The sequence below is a fragment of the Engraulis encrasicolus genome, chromosome 4 (genome assembly GCF_034702125.1).
Source record: "Engraulis encrasicolus isolate BLACKSEA-1 chromosome 4, IST_EnEncr_1.0, whole genome shotgun sequence".
Taxonomy (NCBI): Eukaryota; Metazoa; Chordata; class Actinopteri; order Clupeiformes; family Engraulidae; genus Engraulis; species Engraulis encrasicolus.
This window is the reverse complement of record NC_085860.1, coordinates 394,695-417,500: the sequence shown is the minus strand read 5'-3', so window position 1 is coordinate 417,500 and position 22,806 is coordinate 394,695. Positions and strand designations below refer to the sequence as shown.

The 22,806-nt window shown below is 44.4% G+C and overlaps 1 protein-coding gene across 7 annotated transcripts in view; it reads left to right on the top strand.

Moving 5' to 3' along the window:
• itpr2 (inositol 1,4,5-trisphosphate receptor, type 2) overlaps nucleotides 1-22,806 on the top strand; it is a 212,954-nt gene that overhangs the window by 61,619 nt on the left and 128,529 nt on the right. For 3 of the 7 annotated variants that reach the window (XM_063196406.1, XM_063196403.1, XM_063196409.1), the window contains 12 exons: nucleotides 209-332; nucleotides 2,603-2,663; nucleotides 4,875-5,040; nucleotides 7,024-7,191; nucleotides 9,472-9,561; nucleotides 10,773-10,898; nucleotides 11,532-11,654; nucleotides 12,755-12,955; nucleotides 15,366-15,617; nucleotides 17,711-17,836; nucleotides 19,760-19,951; nucleotides 21,150-21,270. In XM_063196406.1, coding sequence (XP_063052476.1) covers nucleotides 209-332; nucleotides 2,603-2,663; nucleotides 4,875-5,040; nucleotides 7,024-7,191; nucleotides 9,472-9,561; nucleotides 10,773-10,898; nucleotides 11,532-11,654; nucleotides 12,755-12,955; nucleotides 15,366-15,617; nucleotides 17,711-17,836; nucleotides 19,760-19,951; nucleotides 21,150-21,270 — 1,750 coding nt within the window. The remainder of the gene's footprint in view (nucleotides 1-208; nucleotides 333-2,602; nucleotides 2,664-4,874; nucleotides 5,041-7,023; nucleotides 7,192-9,471; nucleotides 9,562-10,772; nucleotides 10,899-11,531; nucleotides 11,655-12,754; nucleotides 12,956-15,365; nucleotides 15,618-17,710; nucleotides 17,837-19,759; nucleotides 19,952-21,149; nucleotides 21,271-22,806) is intronic. The other 4 variants (XM_063196410.1, XM_063196407.1, XM_063196408.1 and 1 more) reach the window with 3 other exon arrangements.

Here is a 22,806-nt window from a genome sequence, read left to right as displayed (position 1 = left end):
TCTCCTTCACCCTTTGATCCAGAGCCTCTGGTATAAACTTGCTGTAACAAAAATGCTAATGGCCGAGGCTTAATCTGATATGACATTACTGAGAGTAATTAGTCTTATGTAATTAACTCTGTGTCAGATCGCTGGTAGTCCCATTCACGCCACCATACACACCATGCTATCATACTATTTCTAATGTGTTTTTTATCTACTTTTGAAGTTTATCCTGAGTGTGAGATTGGACTACCGCATCACCTACCTGCTGTCCGTCTACAAGAAGGAGTTTGGGGACCAGAGCCTCGCCGACAGCTCCGTGTCTGTGTCTGACTTCCCTCCCATATCAGGTAGGACAGTTTGGTGTCACATTGTTAAGTCACTGAGGCAAGGCAAGGCAAGTTTATTTGTATAGCGCATTTCATACACAGGTGCAACTCCATGTGCTTCACAAAATTAACAAATGCAAAAATGAAAGGAAACAGGGAAGAAGGAAATACATTAGTCAAAGAACATTTAAAACATTAAAGGGACAGTTTGGTCAATTTCAACATGCAGTTGTATTGCTCACGCTACCCTTGACTTGTCAGTACCTGGTGATGCCACATTTTTCGGCTCAGCCCTTTCCGAGATATGAGCAATTCTAATGGGGGCAGCGTTTGTTTACATTTTTTAAAAATGAAACATATGCCAACTCCAAATATTTTCCCAAAAGGTACTGCTGTTTGCTAGTTGTCTGCTGATGTTTTATAACCTTTTGGATGTTTTTGGGAATAAATAAAAATGTTTTTTTGAAATGTAAACAAAGAGCTGCCCCCATTACAATGACCAGGATCTCGGAAACGGCGGAAGAAGAAGAAAAAAAAAATCTCAGGTACTGACAAGTCCAGGGTAGTGTGAGCATTACAACTGCATGTTGAAATTGACCAAACTGTCCCTTTAAGATAAAACATAAGGTAAAATAATAATAATAATAATAATAATAAAATCAAAGATAAAATAAACATAAAAATAAAAATAAGAATGATATATAATTTAAGCTAGGGGAAAGCATCTGAGAACAGCTTTGTCTAGATTTAAAGCTATCAATAGTGGGTGCATTTTTTATGTCATCTGGAAGCTGGTTCCAAAGCTTTGAAACATAGAAGCTAAAGGCTGTCTCTCCACACTTTGTTTTGACTTTTGTAATCACCAGCAAATTCTTCTCTGTTGACCTTAGTGACCTGGTTGGTGCATACAGCTGAAACACATCCAGTAGACATGTGGATCCCATTCCATTTAATGATTTAAACACAAGTACTTTGTAGCATTGAACAAAAAAGCCCAGTGTTGTTTTTAAAGTGTCCCTGCCACAAAACATGTACTTTTTCCATGTTTGTGGGTCAGATTAATCCAGAATTGTTTTTCTTGGGACTTCCTTTGAGTGCTTTAATGGTTGAAAATAAAAAAATGGGTAAATCTGTCCAATTGAAAAACGAGTCAGCCTTGCGTCATGCAGCTCTCGCTCATCGGAGAGCCAGGACAACTGTACGGTCATTGATCAAGACATGGTTTATCATTAAGGCACACTGGATCACACTGCCTTGATGGTCTACTCTGCACTCGGCGAAGAGATGCCTCGTTCAGCTCAACATCTATAGAGGCTGCCAAGACACGTTACCAAATGGTGACCGAACACCTTTTGCCCTCACCATGGCAAATCAAATTCTGGCGCCTGTCAGATAGTAGCCTGGGTCCGCCAATCCCAATCGTGTAAACAACGAAACTACAGACCTAAAAGTAAATTTGGTGAGGGCTATGGCATCATTTTGGCAATCTTTATGGGATCACACTGGATCACTGCCTTGGCGCTCTACTCTGCACCCTAACGAAGAGATGCCTCTTTAGGCTCAACATTTATAGCTGTTTCCCTAGATAGCCCCCGTAATTCATGAATGAAGAGTAGAACATGCTCGCTACAGCTGAGCCAGTCAGCGCACAGCAGGTTTGGCAGCAGTGATCCAATCAGTGCAAAGCTCATGAACATGAGGAAAAGGCAGTTAGTTGTCCAGTGAGTTTTTTTAGGCACAATAAAATGCATTGAAATACACCATCAAATAACTTTCCAGCTAAAATAATGTTGCACACCAGATCAGAGGACATTAAGGATTAGGAAAAAATGATTGAAATAGGTATGGAATTGGAGTGGCACTGCCACTTTAAAGTTCTGCAGTCCTATTCGTGTGGGTAGTTATGGTCATAAGTCTGAGAGCAGGCTGAGTAAAGTTTGTGTTCAACCTGAGGGTAGTTACAGTATGGGTAAGTGATTAGGGCATCAGATTTGTAGCCCAAAGGTTGCCGGTTTGACTCATGACCAGCCAGGTTGGTGGGGGGAGTAATTAACCAGGGCTCTCTCCCATCCTCCTCCATGACTGAGGTATCCAGACCATGGTACCGTCCCACTGCACTGATCCCTTGGGGTGCCGTTTGGGGCTGCCCCTTGCATGGGTGAGGCATAAATGCAATTGCATTGTGTGCAGTGAGCACTGTGTGCTGTGGAGTGCCCTTCTCACAATGACAACGGGAGTTTTTAAGGTGGGCTTTCATTATATATCATCTAAATGGAGTCTTCTCTTGTTAGCAGTGCAAGAGCCAGATATCGACGAGATTGCTGCCAAAGCAGAGACCATGTTTGCTGGAAGGTGAGTATACATACTTGATTAAAATCAGCATCTGTTAAATTGTGAAATCTTTGTTACCTCCACCAAGGAGTTTATGTTTTCGTTGTGTTGGTTTGTCTGTCTGTCTGTCTGTCTGTTTGTCTGCCTGTTTGTTTGTTTGCTTGTCTGTCTATTTGTCAGCAGGATAACTCAAAATCGTGTGATCGGATGCATCTGCGCACAAGGTCTCGTGTCGATAGTCATATTTGGAACAGCTCGAGTTTTCTCCACTACATTGCAAGCACTGCAGTCATTGTTAAGCAAGGTTGCTTTCCATCTCAGTTTAGTTAGCTTAATACTTGTACACAACTTGCAGAAAATGCAAGCATGGAAACATTGAGTCTGCCGATGTGTGTTTACATTTGGTGGAGAAACAAGGCTATATTGATAGGTTTGCTCTCGCAACCTACCGGCGTTGTACTGCCAGTATTTTCAGACAAACTGCAAAGGCAATGTACTGTATCATTATTTGACATACCCAATCTGTTTTCACGTGCAGAAAATGCAAGCATGGAAACAGGCTTTAGGCCCACTGTAAAACAAAAATCAGGTGTTACATAGTCAAATGTTCTAACAAACAGCTTCCTTGGCGAAGGTCTGCACGCTCAAGCCGGATTCAGATGTGCCTTGGGCACGTGCATACTTCACGAGCGCCAATGGCTCGAGCCATCGCGTGGCCCAAAATGGCACCACACCCCCCTCCAGACCAGACCTCCAGGGACCAGAACGTAGCAGACAGAAAGAGCAGATATAGTTGCCTAGTACTCGAATATAGAAGGTACCATGCATTATTTTGAGGATAACACAATGTCTTGAAGGCCTTTTATCGTCTTCCTTTAAGTTTGTTCAGTGAAGCAATTGTTCACTTTGTTCAGCAAAGCATGTTGAATTTGGCAATCTATTTAAAACTTTTCGGTCATAACAATGCTCTCACATGGTCTTGGAATGATCTGGCAATATAGACTACAACAAAAATGTTTGTTTTACTGTGATTAGTCACAGAACATACAAGGCCAGAACTGTTAATTGGGCGCTTTACAGCACTTTTGAGCATGAATGGTCTGCCACTTTCGATTATGTCATTGTTTCCCGAGCCAAATGGCATGAAGTAGGCCTACGCACGTGAACTCTGTCTTGGCCTTAAGAGTGCATTTCTAGTTCATTTAAATTTTGGTTGTATTGGTTTATTGCATATTGTTCTGTACACTAAGTGTAGTTATTGATTTATATACAGTATGCGTTTGTATTAATTTAATAATAAACAAAGGCATTTGTGAAAGGTTGATTGTAACTTTGATAGGTTGTACTGAGAAATGTTCTCTTGCAGGTTTTTTTAACCTGCGATCTCTCTTGAGGAAGAGTAGTTACTTAATAACTACTGCACTTCTGGCATGAATTTATGATGGGAGTCGGAGTTGGTAGTTTTTACGATGATGGTGATGGATGGAGCAGCTTTAAAACCGCTTGACTAGGATTTCCCTGGACCTTATGAAAAGGCAGTTTAGAGCACTCTAGCTTGATGGATGAGGTTTGATGTGGACAAGCCAATAGCAATACCTCTTAAATTACTACATAAAGAGCAGCTATATATTTATATTGTAGAATGGACTGTTGTACAAAAAATGTGCAATCAGCCAAATTTGACCACTAGCTCTTATAGCTCATTAGCTTATTAGCTCTTCAGGATTTGGTTAAGTGAGTTGGGGGGACATCATAACAAAGACAGCCTTGGTAGGCTATTCATCTGAAGTCACTGTACAGTATTTATGTTGTAGAAAAAAATACTGTCCTAAATGATAGAATGCGTTGATTTAATTAGATTGATTAGATGAGATGGGAGGACATCAATGGAAAATGTCCATAATTGGTAAGTAAGGAAATGTGCTTTGTTCATTTCAACACAGTGTTGTTGTTAGGTCCTAAGGTGATGGAGTGCTATTTGAAGACCCTGGCTGTGAATCTGCTAAGATGAATGTAATGTATTTTGTTACTTATTGGGTTGCAGTAAAGAGTGTAGTGCAATGGAGCAGCTGCCAAGTGCAATCAGTGACAATTCAGGTCAATGAATGCAGTGTACTGGACTGTAATGTATTCTCTATGTGTTTCTCCAGTAAAAAGTGGAGTGTGGTGGAGCATCTTCTATGTCTGTAGCGTAATGTAATGTAATGTGATGCATGATCTCTCTGGTTGCAGTAAAGAGCGCAGTGCGGTGGAGCTGGATGACGAGGGAGGCCGGACGTTCCTACGTGTCCTGACGCACCTCATCATGCAGGACTATCCTCCACTGGTCTCCGGATCCCTGCAGCTCATGTTCAAACACTTCAGCCAGAGGGCAGACGTCCTGCAGGCCTTCAAACAGGTGAGGCACTCCCAGGGATGGGGCAGGGTAACCTGGATTCATTACAATCCAGTGCCACGTATTCCAAATGACCCCATTTAGTCTGTCCAGGGGCCTCATGTAGACTTCCGTAGATTTCCTGCTGAATCTTATCGTAAGTGAAAATCTGAAAAAGATACAGTTGCACCTAAAATTTCAAATGCATCAGTCAAACAATTCATGTGGTATATCCAATTTCGCTTGAAATTTAATGCACATGGCCCTGCCATGGCCAACCGGTAGGGCACTCGCGTGCCATGCGGCTGACCCGGGTTCGATTCTTGGCCCGGGTCCTTTGCCGACCCCTCCCCAATTCGCTTCCTGTCCACCTCTCACATTGTCCAGTCAAATAAAGTCGTACAAGTTGGAAATAGAACCTTGCTCTCAGTTGAAAAGGGGAAAATATATGTATATATGAAATATTGCGAGTAATATCGGTATCGCGCTATACAGTCATGTTATCGTGCATTGCATGTTTTTCTAATATCGTGCAGCCCTACTTCAAACACATGTGTCAGTGCAAGTGCTCAGTCTGTACTCTCAGTCCTTTGCCCCACTGCCCGTCCTCTGTATCTAGTCTTGAGCCAGCCAAAGGGCAGACGTTGTCCAGACTATAAGGCAGGTGAGTCTGTCTATGCTCTATGCAGAAGTACCTTCAGGCTTTCAGTGCGTGCGTGCATGTGTATATGTGTCCCCTCCAGACAGTTGAGTCAGTCCCACTCTTCTGTCCTTCTGTGTCTGTGTCTGTGTCTGTGTCTGTGTCTGTGTCTGTGTCTGTGTCTGTGTCTGTGTCTGTCCCCGTGTCCTCCAATGGTGAGTCCCTGTGCTCCATCTCTGTCTACGTCCGTCTGCCACCCAGCCAGGTGCTGCTCTAGTTCCGCACCCCATTCACTTCCAGAGGTCTTTTATTTTAATCCTGAGAAGAGGGCCCAAGGAGAAGAAAAAGGCACATGACATGAAAGCAATGATACCACCAACTTTCCGTGACCTGGACCGATTTTAACAATGTCATCCAAATTTATTGCTGCACAAATTTAGATGCTTTAGGCGCCCACCTGTGGCCCTTTATTGACATAGATGCGACTCATTTTAAGTCACTCCCACCAAAGAGTAGAACACACACATTGCGACCCGATTTTTTGGAATGTGTACCTACCCTGCTATCATTATGAAGCTCTAAAATAATCTCAGTCTGATGAATTGTTGTGTTCTGCATGCCATCAGAGTTCTCTCAGAACTGGATCTTTTGTTCAGGGAGACTTTAGGCCAATGCCAGCTCTCGTAGGGAGTTGTTTCTTGGGTCTCTGTTTTCTTTTTTTTAAGAATCCCTAAGTCGTTTTTTTCCCCTACGTTTATGAACCACTGAAGTAATTTTGGAAGCATTATTTAAAGTTGTAACAGGCTGAATTAGCTGCACTAAGCATCCTGCAAATGTACCAGTATGCAGCAAGCGCACTAAGCAAGTATCCAGGTGCAGTGAGTCTCGCTGTAGTTCCCTACGACAGGTGTTCCCAAATTATCTGTACCAGGACAACTGCCCCATTCAGCCCCCTTACATGGGTTGTGCCATACTATTTGTTTTCCTGCGCATCTTGGCGATATATAAAATATATAAGAAATGTATATATGGGATATATTAAAAAATAACAATAATAGTAGTAAGGTTCAGAGATGCAATAGATAATTATACCGAGTTATGTAAAAATAGGGAAAATGGGAAAATGGGAAATGGGAAAATAGTTTCTTATTTTTGGTTTATTACAGTGAATATTAGTTATTCAATTGTTTATTTTGTTTTGCTATACTTTTCCCATCACAGCCCCCACTTTGAAAACCATTGCCCTACGAGACACAATTCCACATCCAACTTGTTGGCTGAATCAACATAAATATCACTTGTTATTTTGTTTCAAAATGGTTCTGTTCTGTCCTGTCTTAACGCCTACTGTACGTGTCCCACTGCAGGTCCAGCTGCTGGTGTCTGAGCAGGATGTGGAGAACTACAAGCAGATCAAGGCGGACCTGGACCAGCTGCGCCTGACTGTGGAGAAGTCAGAGCTGTGGGTGGAGAAGAGCGGGGGCTACGGCGGCGAGGACCTGGGGGAGAGCCAGAAGCAGGAGCAGAACCTGGAGGTACGCCCTCTGCTGGCCAGACTTGCAAAGTCACCGCATGCTGCTGTTAACACATTGAGTACCGACGACGTAATAATACGTTTTTCACGCCCATGCGTTGTATACCAACAACGTAAAAATATGTTTTTGCGTTTTTCGTCATATTTGGAATCTACACCCTTCAATACATAATATTTGTGATTTTGGGAGGTCTGTGATGAATACAAATGACAAAAATGGCAGTCAAAAGCTTGTGTCATGATTTGGACATTTTCATTTTAATCACAACACCAGAGCAGCAACCGTAGGTAAAGCAGACGGTCTATTATGAATTACAAGAACCTTTGGGTAAAGTAACCCGCATTGACTACGTCGCGTGTGTGTGTACACCATGCTGATCCAGCTCAGCTTGCCCCCCTTTTACCCTTGTGATTCTCTATGGTGGTGGACTATGATGCTGTCGTCAAGAATCGTGCCAGTTGTGTACTTACTTTTATGATCGGCGTCCACTCTGTCGCTTTTTGTAGTGTCCTTGACGCAATAAACACACAGGTAGAGTCGTGTCTGACAGCCTGAGTAGGCTAACATCCGTACCCAGATCCTTGGCTAGATCCTTACAAATGACCCCCAAACTGTGATCGGATCCAAATACCCTGGAATTTTGAAGTTTGATCGCCGGCAAGATAAGTTGAATTGTAATCCTGTTTTTTGTTTTCTCCCCCATGAAAATGAAGTTTCTGGAGCTTGCCGTCAGCCTACTAGCTATGTGGCTACGTAAGCACTGCATCCCATATGGATCACCAGTTATGGATTAGGCAATGGGTTATTGGATTTTGTTACCGAGGTTAGGTTAAATTACTTTCGGAACTTGTTCCTTGTTCATCTTTCTGCGAGTTACTGAAGACCGCAGCGCTTTCATGTATGCAAAGGCATTCGGCTATAACTTGTAAGAGCCAACTTTACTGTGAGCCTGTGAAGCCCTGGACGTAAATGCGTGTTTTGATTGGCCATGGTAGTCAGACAGGAGTGTCAAGACAGCTGAGCAGGACAACACGAGCTGAGCTTTTGTGCCAGCTATTATTTCATATCATTACCAACTGATCCCCTTCTAAACGTGTGACATTCTGAAACAGCGCTTGGTTCACAAAAGCCTTATTATCTCCGTTTCTTGCAGAATTTTGCAGAATTCGGGAGGTACCTGCATCGGTTTAACTTAAGGTTTGCTTGGAAATAAAAGCTCGTAGAGAGACACGTTTTTCACCCACGACAAGGGCAAAGTCTCCACTTTCAAACTAGCCATAACATGTTTCAGTGGCACCATCACATAATATTCTGTGAAAAACGTCAAAAAAGGCTTAGAATGCCGGTATTCTACGACATAGTTCCGTAAGCACCGCCGGTATTCAATGTGTTTAGAGTCGATGTCCTAACCCATATGCCGGTCATGGTTATCATTAGGGATGGGACTTGGTTTTTCGAATATTCAATGTACATTCAAATTTAGAATACTACATTTGAATTCGAAAACTTGAAATGTCAGTCTTGAAATCCACACTCAAAAATGCAGACCCCCACATAAAATTTCTGTATAGACCTCCCTTTACTGTCTTAAGTGACGAAGATTAGTGCAAATTTTCATTACATTTTTACATTTGGTCAGAAAATACAAATGGATTGTCTTTCATTTTCAACACAAAAGACATGTCAGGAAGTCTCACAGTTTACAGCGAAGGAGAATTACATTTGAATATTATTTGAACATATAAATAGTGACTATCGATTTTTGAATGGTATGTTTGCCCAAAATTCCCATTCCTAGTTATCATAGACCTTCAAGACCTTTCTTCTGATGTTTTAACATTATTATATTGCAATCCTTTTTTGTTTATTTGTAGTAAGAAAAGATACAGAAAGAAACAGCTGCTTGAGAAATTAACTACAGACTTCACAAGGGCAAGTGTGGGGAGTGTATACAAGCAACGTGCTAATGAATAAATGTTTGGTGCATGTACAACATACAGACTTGTAGTCATAATATGACTACATGAATATGTAGTTTATGATAGATCTTGTATATATATTTTTGGGCTTTTACACCTTTATTATTCAGACAGGCCAGTTTCAGTGACAGTGACAGAGAGTACGACAGGAAAGTAGTGGCGAGAGAGATGGAAATTGTGAAATGACATCGGGTCGGAATCGAACCCGGGTCCCCGCAGTAATGTTACGGCACCTTAGCCCACTCAGCCACTGCACCCTCAAGCTTATGCTAGATTTTGAGCATGAGTGTCTGGTTTCCAGGAGGCCGGCATCCTCAGTCCAGTGGATGATGGGAACATCAAGCCGCAGATTGACAGCAACAAGGCCAACAACTACAACATAGTGAAGGAGGTGAGCCACACCACTTCACACAGCATCTCCACACAGGGTGCATTCCAATATGCAACCTTGTGTCCTCCCTTTGGGCTTGTGACCTCACTTTTTGTCGATGCCCCGCCTCCGTGGAGAAAACAATTAATTTTCCCGGCTGTCAGCCTAGCCAAAACATTTTTGGGGGAACTATTCTTCATTTACCATCCTGTTTGAAAAGGAGAAAATTACTTCACCATTGAGCTTTTGCGAGATATTGAGATATACTGCTCTTGCCAGTGATGTCATCACGATCTATTACTTCCTGGTACAAGGCCACAAGCACAAGTGGAGTACGCAAGGTCGGATATTGGAACGCACATATAGAGTTATGTAAGGGATAACGGCCGACAAGGTAACCGGTTCCACAAAGTTAATGCCAACGCAGAGGCTTAGAACTCTGGCGAAGTGTGCAACACGGAGACAGAGGTGCCTCCGCCAAGACACTTCGTGGAACTGGTCACCTCAAAGGCTGTTATCCCGCTTATCTGCCGTTAGGGTACTATATATTTTTTTAATCTATTACTGTCTGTAAAGTTGTAGGAACCATGTCAACTGCAGCAGAATCTAGTGATCAAGTTAGATGCTTCTCTATCAGACGCAGCTAACTTAGACGCGCCTAGAAACTTCGCTTGGAATGCTGACACGACAGTGTGATTATTTAATTTTCTGTGAATGCCATCGGCATTCGAAATGAAGATTCTATGCGCGCCGAAGTTAGGCGCTTGACCTGTTCCACGGAATGAATGGTCACCCCATCAGCCAATAAGAAAAGAGAATTCCCTTGTGAAGATAAAATATGTATAATAGTGAAAGAGGTGGGCCACACCACTTCATACAGTCACACCAATGGCCAAGTTCTATTCACTCATTCATTCATTTGCCAGACCACTTCATGCAGTATCTCCACATCCATCATTCAGACCAATTCATTCATTCACTTGTTGCTTTTTTATCTATCCCAGTCCCAGACATTTGTCATTTTATCCTACTTCTAATTTATATATTTTTTTTCATAATGAACATTTTTACTTTAACCTAAGAGTTTCCGTATTTGCATGTGTCTTTGCTTGTTTGTGAGCAAAATCCTTAAAAAAGATATGAATTTGTCTGTTTGGAGAAAAAAAGTAACCCGGGGGCCGGATCCAAACGGTCTTTGTTGAGATATGTTATTTGCCTTGCTTGTCCTGCAGATCTTAATAAGGCTGAGTAAGTTGTGCTACCCCACCAAGAAGAGCAAGGTGCAGCAACAGAGACTGCTGAAGAACATGGGCGCACACACTGTGGTGCTGGACCTGCTGCAGATCCCCTATGAGAAGGTAGGAGCTCTCTCTCTCTCTCTCTCTCTCTCTCTCTCTCTCTCTCTCTCTCTCTCTCTCTCTCTCTCTCTCTCTCTCTCTCTCTCTCTCTCTCTCTCTCTCTCTCTCTCTCTCTCTCTCTCTCTCTCGCTCTCTCTCTCTCTCTCTCGCACGCTCTCTGTCTCTCTCTCTCGCTCTCCCTCTCGCTCTCACTCTCTCGCTCTCGCTCTCTCGCTTTCTCAGTCACAAGTACACACGTGTGCATACACATACACTCACACACGCATCAACAAGAATACAAACATAGACACTGTGGTGCTGGAAATTCTGCAGAACCCCTATGAGAAGGTTGGTCTTCTCAAGCACACCTTAACACAAATACACATGCCAACACAAACATACAGTACACGTGTGCTCACACGCACACATGGAAATATATGCATACATTTTGCTTTTTTCTCTACAAACTATTGAAATGATAAATAAAATCTTACACACACACACACACACACACACACACACACACACACACACACACACACACACACACACACACACACACACACACACACACACACACACACACACACACACACACACCTCTTTCCTTAATTTCTTGTCTCTCCTCTTTCTCTGTATCTGTCACATCCACAGAGTGATGAGAAGATGAATGAGATCATGCAGTTGGCCCACGGCTTCCTCCAGAGCTTCAGCAGAGACAACCCCCAGAACCAGACGCTGCTCCACAAACACCTCAACCTCTTCCTCACGCCTGGGGTGAGTACGCTCATGCTCACACACACACACACACACACACACACACACACACACACACACACACACACACACACACACACACACACACACACACACAACACACACACACACACACACACACACACACACACACACACACACATAAACACACACACACACACACACACACACACACACACACACACACACACGTTTTAGAAAAGCTTTGCGTTTCTTTTAAGTGTCCCTCCTAGCCAGTTGCAATTTCTTTGGTTGGCAAAGGGTAATGGCAATGGGTAATAGCATTGCAATCAGCACCACACACACACACACACACACACACACACACACACACACACACACACACACACACACACACACACACACACACACACACACACACACACACACACACACACACACACACACACACACACACACACACACACACATAGGGGTTTAGATTAAAAACATTAATAAATAATAAAAAAAAAAACATTAAGAACTGGGCTGACAAAAATCTATTTTGTTGTTGTTGCTACGTGTTGTGTGACATGAAAGCTTGCTGCCACTCAGGGTTGTCTGTGTTTGTGTATTGTGTTGGTCGGTCTCAGCTGTTGCAGGTTGACAGGATTTGGGATCCCCACCCCTGGTCACTGTGTAATGGGAATCTCATGCTCTCTCTTTCTTTCCATCTCCTTTTTTCCCCGCCGTCTTCCTTTTCTCTCTCACTCTCTCTCTCACTCACTCACTCACTCACTCATTCACACACACGCACACACACGCGCACGCACACACACGCACGCACACACGCGCACGCACACACACACACACACACACACACACACACACACACACACACACACACACACACACACACACACACACACACACACACACACACACACACACACACACACACACTCTCCCTCTCTCTCACACACAATCACTTTCTGTCTTTTATCCTTTCTCCCTCTCACGCTCTCTCCAACCTCAACCTCCTTCCCTTACTTTCTCACACACACTGTCTCTTTTTTTTCCAACACGCACACTTTTCTCTGTCTCTGTCTCTCTCTCTCTCTCTCCTCTCTCTCCTCTCCTCCCCTCCTTTTCTCTCTTAGCTGCTGGAGGCGAAGACGATGCGCTACATCTTCCGTAATAACTACCACCTGTGTAACGAGATCAGTGACCGTGTTGTGCACCACTTTGTGCACTGCATCGAGACACACGGCCGCCACGTGGCCTACCTGCGGTTCCTGCAGACCATCGTCAAGGCCGACGCCAAATATGTCAAGAAGTGCCAGGACAAAGTCATGACCGAGGTGATTCATATGCTGTGATGGACATGGAATGTTTTTTTTTTTTTTTTTAAATTCAGTGCTGTTCTAGAAGCATGCTTTTGCACACATCTGTACGTGGTACGCAAAGATGTTTCCCCAGTGAGAATGCTATGAAATTTGTAGATGTTGTGATGGATTGACCATCATTAGGTTGCACTCACTGTCCAGCCAGCAACATAGTGTCTTTGGTGTAGTGGTCAGAGCCCTAGTTTGGTAGCCTGGGAAATCCCATGCTGCTTTGCACAATCGTTCCGATCTGAAAGACAGCATGGATTCAATCCCTCACCGAGGGTTCCAGATCTTGGGCTCCAATCAGAGAGCGGGGAGGGGTTGAAAGGTGATGACTGCAGTTTGTTTGAATAGATGCAACTGACACAATTAGCTATGGGCTACATATATGCCAAACAACACATTTGTAACGCCCAATAAACGGCACCTTTTCCTATGATAAGTTGCATAGCTAGCCTCCAGGCTATCTCAAATGTGCGGGCAAAGGGGTCAGTTGTCCTGGGCCCAGGTAGAAGGGGAGCTCAGAATGGTTCCCCATTACATTGTGTTGAGTGAGAGGGGGGCTTTTGGATGAGTTTGTCCCAGGCTTGACCAAAACTGTCTAAGGTACCAGCTGCCAGCACATTTACAGGCTGATCAACAATAGGCTCTTTTCCACTGCCGGTTTTCTGGTAGGACTACAGCTTGACACAGCATGATTCAGCCGACACTTTTTGCTTTACGATCGATTAAGCTGTGTCCTGCCCAATCGAAAAGTAACAAGGCCGACAGGCGGACAACAGATGCGTCCCTCTATGCCAGTTCCAACCTTTCCCCCCCCCAAAACGCCCCGCTGGCCTCCTCCTAACCTGTCAACGCCCACCCCCCTCTGAGGATGTGCTTTTTGTTTATTGGTCATAGCCTATTGCCCATGGAAACTCCAAATAATGTGGCAGGCAGCGAAATGACGAGACAAAGCTTTATATTTTGCAGTTTAGACTATAATAAGGCCATCATGCTTGGATTTGGAAAAGAAGCATCTAATTTCAAATTTCACATAGATCAAGTGGCTACATTACAAATTACCAGATATTATTAGTACTAGGTTATTTATCAACCTTTAGTAGGCTATCATGCCATTTCAGCGTCATGTGCATGTGGGAAAGAAACTAAACATCGCCAAATAGCCTAATAAATAAATAAAACCGTTTGGGTGAATCATGCGCTATGGGTTCACCCTTTGGATGCATTGTGCGCTTAATTTTCAATGCCAGCTTTTTACCGTCAAGGCACAAAGCAGTGAGCTTCAGTGGCAGAGTTTACCAAATTCTTACGACTGCAAACCAATGACGAAGCAAAAGACGCGTTCTGTCCCGTGCTCTCTCTGAGCGCAAGGGAAAGCACCTGTGGGGCCCATCTGTCTACTAGTTCGAGAACACTGACTACTCACTGAAACGTAGTGGCAGAATGTTCGCAAACTCACGTTTAGAGGAAGAGCTGTTAGTAGCGCTGCTGGTCGCCTGTCAACTTATTACGGTTCCATAATATCGCGCTGGGGGTGTGGTCACGCATACTCCCATTAGATTCTCCCCGGGGCTAACTACGCTGCTCAGCCGACTTTCGAGCCTCGCGGCGCGGCCTGTCTCGCAGCTGACACCGGGTAGACCAAGAGAGATAACAAACGGCGAACGGTCGTTTGCACACATTACTCACCCAATATCACAACACAGTGTGTACATGGCTTAAATGCGATTGTGTTTTGGTCCTAGATAACATTTAAGCCCCGTTATATCCTTATAGAAGTATAGAAGTAGTCTAATATAAGCTTGTAGCTGCCTGGTTCTGGTAAAATGCTAACATTAGCTTACCCGGTTAGCTCAAAACATCGAGTGATCAAATGGCAATGTGGGGTAACCTAATTGTGTTAGCCTACATACGTTCGTGGTGCATTTTTACATCAATCCGTGGTAGTCTTGACATTTATAAGCATTTAGGGTCTTTATATTAAGCAAAAACGTGATGTTGGAAATCACAGAAATCGCCGCCATGTTTTTCAAAAAAATTTGTAACTCCCGTCCGCCTTGTGGTGGACACGGGAAGGAACAATTGAAGGAATGCGTTTCAGACAGCGTTTCAGACAAGGAAGGCGTTTCAGACGGACGGACGAACGGACAGACCCTCTTATAGAGATGCTGGGACGCATCTAAAAAAGTGGCGGCCGAGTCATGCTGTGTCGAGCTGTAGGCCTACCAGCAAACCAGCAGTGGAAAAGAGCCTAATCTGGTCCATGTCTCTCCTAGCTGGTGAATGGTGTTGATGTGTTTTCTTTTCTTGTCTGGTGTTCATGTGTCTGCATGTGTCTCCCCCCTCTCTCTCTCTGTCTCTCTCTCCCTCTCCCTCCCAGCTGGTGAACGGCGGTGAGGACGTGTTGGTGTTCTACAACGACCGGGCGTCCTTCCCCATGCTGCTGCAGATGATGAGCAGTGAGCGTGAGCGTGGGGACGAGGGCGGGCCCCTGGCCTACCACACCACCCTGGTGGAGCTGCTGGCCGCCTGCACCGAGGGCAAGAACGTCTACACCGAGCTCAAGTGCAACTCCCTGCTGCCCCTCGACGACATTGTCAACGTCGTCACGCACGACGACTGCATCCCGGAGGTAACCGTGGAGGCGAAATGGAGATGGGATGGAGGATGTTCTGAATTTTTTTTGAATTAATAAATACAGTTTTAGCGAAAAGAGAAAAGGGAATGCTTTTCTGGGTCCTGTATCCAATTAGTAAAAAAGGGTGCTCATCAAAAAAAACTTGGGCGTCCATGTAGCCAGTGTTCAATAAAGGCTTTTTAACCAGAGCCGGCGGGCCCATAACGCTCACTACGCTCACAGCGTAGGGCCTCGCGTTGCCCATGACGTCACTTACGTTGAGGTAAAAAAATAATATATAGGCTAATTTAAAAAACGACGAACTTATTATTGATTCCGTCACATAACTAGGCCTACGTGATTCGCCCCTTCTTCTGTGGTTAATTTCGGATGGAACAGGAGTGAGAATCTTGAGTGAGAATCTCACAACAATGCCGAGTTCCTGCCCATGTCTTCGATAGTGCGCATTACAAGCGTTCCTGTTTGCGTTACCGCGGGAATTTAAGTCCGCCTGTGTAATCAAATCAACGGGGAAGACTGAAGGAAATTATGTCTTGCTGTCAATGCCTTACTGCTGTTTCGAAAGTTGTAGGCCTAGTAGCTACCTAGTTGAGAAACATCAGCTGACTTCTAGCCGACGAAACGTGAGTGCAATCGAATCAACGGAGGAGAGTATGAGATATGAAGGGGTGCCGTGTGTGTGTGTGCGTGTGCTTGCGCCCGCCAAGAGGAGAGGAAAGGGACGGTCGCGCGTCTGTGTGTTTGGATCATTGACAGTAATATACTGTCAGTGTCATTGGTTTGGATGTGTGCGCGACTGACGCTGCGATTATGATATGCCTATCTCCCGCATATTTTATTTAATAATTTTCTCAGTAGCCTAGTCCATCATCAAGTCGGCTTTTCTAATGAGCTCGCCAAAACAATCGGCTATCATGCTCCAGCCCCGCTTGCAGAGGGAGTGGAGTGATCAACACATTTTTAACAGCGAAATACGACGCAATAAATGCTAAACTCCGCTTGTTAACTTTGTGAGGAGAAATGCAACCTGTTCATTTTACTCCTCCTGGCGAGAGAACACTTTGTCGAGGGCGCGTAGTGTAGGCTATTCACTTGCTCACCTACTTTCACATTACCACCACGTCCTGCATGTGGCCTTATGTCTTCTTAAGATGTGCAAGCCTAGCCTCCAATATCTAATTTAGGCTACTCTTAAGCAACACCTGTGCTAAAGGAAATGTATTTTGTTGGCATACAGTCTAGTTTGTGTCATTCCTAAATTAATGGGAACTTTTATGGATAGACCATGTTTTTTTTCAAATTCTTAAGATTACTAAGGACTTGTATGCCACATTGTGAGACTCCCATGGTACCAATGCATTTTTATGTTTAACCTTTGTGGGTAATAATTTCATATAATATTAATAATGTCATTCATGTAGCCTATATCCACGTGTGAGTCAGTTTATCAGGCCGGAAGTGTAATCTGGCCCTATGGTCTGAAAAACTCTAGCTAGTGTGGGAGTATGTAGTGCCTATGGCTGCCCAAATATATACTCACTGGAAAAAAATGAGCGATTGTTTTTTTATATATAGTTAGGGGGGCCCCTTGGCATATTTTTGCTTAGGGCCCCACAGAGGTCAGAACCGGCTCTGTTTTTAACTTTAGTAAGGAGTTCCTCAAATAGTGTTTTTTATCTTCTCATGGAAATATAGTTTTAGATTCATGCAACACTTTTACAATACATATTTATGAATTTTATAAAGTAGTATAAATGTAGGTACATTCAAGTGAAACAGTAGTATATACAGTATGATTCATTATTTAATGTATATATTGTCAGTGGACATCATCCCGCTTAGCGATGCATGCCCGTAGAATGCGTCCAATCCAGAGACGTCCAATCAGATATCGCGAAATCTATTGACCCGATCTAACTGTTGTATAAATTCTTTTGCGTTGTGTAGGTGAGGTGAAGATGGCATACAGTATTTGAACTTTGTGAACTACTGCAGCGTGAACACAATAATATAGATATACAGTTACAGTAGTACATACATTATAATGTACAGTACTGTATATCTATATGTTATTTTGCGTTGTGTAGGTGAAGATTGCGTATGTGAACTTTGTGAACCACTGCTACGTGGACACAGAGGTGGAGATGAAGGAGATCTACACCAGCCATCACATCTGGAAACTCTTTGAGAACTTCCTGGTGGATATGGCAAGGGTGAGACCACACACACACACACACACGCGCACACACACGCAAACGCACACCTACCTTTTTCCACTTCCTTCCTTCCCTTTCTTAGTGTTTCTCAAGGTTGTCCAGATCAAACACCACTTCCACCCCTTAAAGAATCTCCAGTAGCCTACCGCCCTCTCTGTTGGCATGGGCTACTAGGGCTATGCAAATGCCATGCCATGGCAATGTTATGCATATTATGTTAGTTATGGATTGTGGACTTGGTACAGTATTTGTTGCGTAACGAAATCCTGAGAAACACTAGCTTGTACTTACGGCTTTTGGCATTGGTTATGACATTTGATTAATGTTATAAAAGCCAACACGCATCATTTCACTGTTAACCTGTAACATCTTTAACAATTATTTCACAGAAAAATGTTGCCCAACCAAAATACTGTTCAATATCCCACAATATATTAATATTAATATTGATATTAATATTAATGTTCCACATTGTAATGTGTGCAACCTCCACACGGGTGCATGTCTTATGTTCCCATGGCCCAAAGGTCCCGCATCACTAAGACTTTTTTTTTCCAACCTCAGTGGAATAATGTCTAAACCTAAGTTAATAAGCACCCACAATATTCGCATAATACCTCTAAACCACAATGTAATGACCTCTAACCATGCTCTACCCATAATAACAGAGATGGACTTGCCAAAACCTTTCCCTAACCATAAGCACGGTGGAATCATGCCTAAATCTTAGTCAGTAAACACCATCAGTATAATAAAACAAGATGCTTACCTCTGTGGGAGCAATGGGCCTAAAAATATGAATCAAGTCTTTGTGATGTGGGACCAATGGGCTGTGGGAACATCGACTCCCGACCCGCCAGGTTGGTGGGGGGGGGGAGTAATTAACCAGTGCTCTCCCCCATCCTCCTAGGGTAACCTGTGAGCATGGTACCGTCCCACTGCACTGCTCCCTTGGGGCGCCATTGAGGTCTGCCCCCTTGCATGGGTGAGGCATAAATGCAATTTCATTGTGTGCAGTGTGCAGTGTTCACTTGTGTGCTGTGGAGTGCTGTGTCACAATGACAATGGGAGTTGGAGTTTCCCAGTTGGGCTTTCACTTTCACTTCACGCTTACCTTTTTGCCTTACCAGTTACCGCCTAATCTCATTACACACGCAACTGTGTAATGACAAGGCTGCCATACAGAGGCAAAGTGCAGTAGCTACATATTATGTCCAAATTAAGTTTAGACTGAACATGGTAGTCATGACACCTCCTTCATCTTGTGACAAAAGTAACGACAATATCCAGCCTAATACCTTTTAAAAGCCTTTTTTTCAATTTCAATGTTGCCGTAGTTACTGCACTCAGCCTTTTGTAGGTCAGAATGGGCTTATTTCATGTGACATCAGGCACCGTCCATCACCAAGCATTTCAATGCTTTCACAGTAGATTAAGTAGCATCTGGTGGCATGTTGATGTAACCGTTTTCTGTCTGAATTAGTTAGTCGTGTATAGTACCTGCTTTGTTTCAAAACGGAACTGGTCCGATGTCACATTGAAAAAAGTCTAACGCAAACTTTCCTGACATCTAGTCATGCCTTTGGCATGTGTTAGGGTTGCCAACCGTCCCTTGAGCTGAAACGGGACACACACAAAAATGCAGAAAATTAGCATCTTAGAAATTTCGCAGACCCCCAGGGAATGAGGTGTCCCCTATTTTTTCCCTAGGGAGTTGGCAACCCTATTAACAGTGCTAGCATGATAGCATAATAGCTAGCATGCTATGCTAGCATGATAGCATAATAGCATGGCTGCCCTATTGGCAACCCTATTAACAGTGCTAGCATGATAGCATAATAGCATGGCTGCCCTGTGCCTCTTCCTCCTGGCTGCTTGCGATGTTACATGGCAGCCTCCTCCGTCTGTGCCTCCTTCCAGTTTTGCAACAGCGCCGCAAACAGGAAGCTAGCTGAAAACGGGCCTGCACATATCCTGTTACAGGTGTGCAACAGTACCACGGACCGCAAGCACGCCGACCCCACGCTGGAGAAGTACGTCACCGACACCATCATGGCCATCATCAAGGGCTTCTTCGAGTCGCAGTTCTACGTCAACTGCTCAAATCTGCAGGTGTGTGTGTGTGTGTGTGTGTGTGTGTGTGTGTGTGTGTGTGTGTGTGTGTGTGTGTGTGTGTGTGTGTGTGTGTGTGTGTGTGTGTGTGTGTGTGTGTGTGTGTGTGTGTGTGTGTGTGTGTGTGTGTGTGTGTGTTAGGGCAGCATAATTAATTGAAATTAATCTAAAATTGTGATTTAATCGTGATATCGAAATCGTGATTTCAGTCAGGATTTAATCGTGGTAATAGTGACCTGCCTTCGGGCATCCTTGAAGACAGAAAACGCTGACAGGCACGTATTGTTTATTGTTGTTGAATAATCGTGATATACGGTATAATCATGAGTCCAATTGTGATCCAAATAATCGTGATGATCATTTTTTCCATAATCATGCAGCCCTGTCTTGTCAACTGCTCCAACCTACAGGTTGCGTGCGTGCGTGCAGGTGTGCATGAGTGCACGTTGATGTGTGAGTGTGAGTGTGAGTGTGAGTGTGAGTGTGAGTGTGTGTATATACTGAATGTGTGTGGTTGGGTGAGATTGCACAAGGCCACAGAACCCTCTCTCCTCCTGTCTGCTCTCCTCCCCTCCAGTTGACTGGGATAAAACCTCACCAGCTCTCTCTCTTTCTCTCTGTTCCGTTGCCCCTGTTGTCCACACCCATCCTTGACCCTCTTGCCCTGTTCAGTTCACCCTCCTGAGGTGCCCTGCTGTGGAGCTTGAATATTTATCATGTTGTTTCTCTGCCTCTGGCCCACATTTTAGTGATCTTCAGGTCTCGGGGAAAAAAAGATTGCGATTCATGTCACTGTTCTGTCTGCTTTTGAGCCATTCCGTTTGACTGTCTGAAAGACTGCTGTCTGGAGTAAGACATCCATGCCCCTGTTTCACCCACCACATCACCTTTCCTGTCTTCCTCTCTTTTTTATCTCCATCTCTTTACCAAAACCCCTCTTTCCATTTCACTGTTCATCAATCCCTCTCTGTATCTCCCTTACTTTACACTTTCACCCTGCTCTCCTCTGCACTCTTTCACTCTCCCTCTCTCCCTCCCTCCCTCTTTCTCTCTCCCTCTCTCTCTGTCTCTTTCCTCTCTCTCTCTCTCTCTCTCTCTCTCTCTCTCTCTCTCTCTCTCTCTCTCTCTCTCTCTCTCTCTCTCTCTCTCTCTCCATCTCCCCTCTCTCTCCTCATCCATCTCTCCTCTCCTCCTCCAGAGTCATCAGCCCATCTTCATTCAGCTGCTGCAGTCTGCCTTCAGGGTCTACAACTGCCCCTGGCTCAACGGCGCCCAGAAGAGCAACATAGAGGGCTGCATCAAGACCCTCGCTGATGTGGGTGCGTATACACACACACACACACACACACACACACACACACACACACACACACACACACACACACACACACACACACACACACACACACACACACACACACACACACAAATACACGCTTTAAAGAAGAAACACACAAATACACGCTTTAAAGAAGAAACACACACACACACATACACACAAACACACACACACACACACACACACATTAAAGAAGACACACACACGCACGCACGCGCGCGCCCGACATGCGCGCAACACGCACACACGCACGCACGCACACACGCACGCACGCACACACAACATGCACACACAACATGCACACACAACATGCACACACAACACGCACACACACACACACACACACACACACACACACACACACACACACACACACACACACACACACACACACACACACACACACACACACACACACACACACACACACACACACAAAACACACTTCTACACACACACAAAAAACACACTTCTGCACACACAAAAAAAACACACTTCCACACACACACAAAAAACACACTTCCAGACACTCAGCATACATTAAGCGCACACATACATTGAGCCCTCCTGTGCTACCGCACACACACACACGCACATGTGCACGCACACACCCATTAGCATGCGCACACATAGTTTTTGACCAACTTGACTGTGTGAAACTTTCCACATGGAGAAGGCATAATATAAGATATTCTCTTGGCTGGAGGGTAAAGTCAAACATTTATGATCTTTTTTTTTCCGCCCTCTCAGCTAGCTTTCTGACTTTGGAGCAATAGTGCTTAAATAATCGATTATAACTTTAGAGCAGAGGAGAAACCTGCAATACAGAGCACACTCCACACCTCCATTCTTTTTTTTGTATTAGCCATCCACCTGAGACGGCCCACCCAATCATTACGCCTCAATCCATTGCTGAAGTGCCCTTGAGGAAGGTACCTAGCCCTCGCATCACTACAGGGACCGTAACCAATGCCCTGTACCTAAATGACACTGAATCAGCGGAGGTGTAAGTGTGGAAGTGTGAGGTGAAATGCTGAGATGCATGAAATGGAAGTAAAGTCACGATGCAAGTACATCAGCACTAGTACACAGTATTATGTTGCTGTTACAACAGCTATTCTACTGTACCTAATGAGTACCTGATGAGGGTTTTTTTACTTTTCTTTCACCATGTCATACTCAGGGCAGTCATGGGTAAGCGGCTAGGGTGCCAGACTTGTAGACCACAGGTTGCCGATTTGATTCCCGACCCGCCAGGTTGATGGGGAGAGTAATTAATGCGTGCTCTCCCCCATCCTCCTCTATGACTGAGGTACCCTGAGCATGGTACTGCCCCACCGCAATGCTCCCTTTCGTGTGCCATTGGGGGCTGCCCCCTTTCAGGGGTGAGGCATAAATGCAATTTCGTTGTGTGTAGTGTTCGCTTGTGTCCTGTGGGATGCTGCGTCACAATGACAATGGGAGTTGGAGCTTCCTGGGTGGACCTTCACTTTCACTTTCGCTTTCAATACACAGC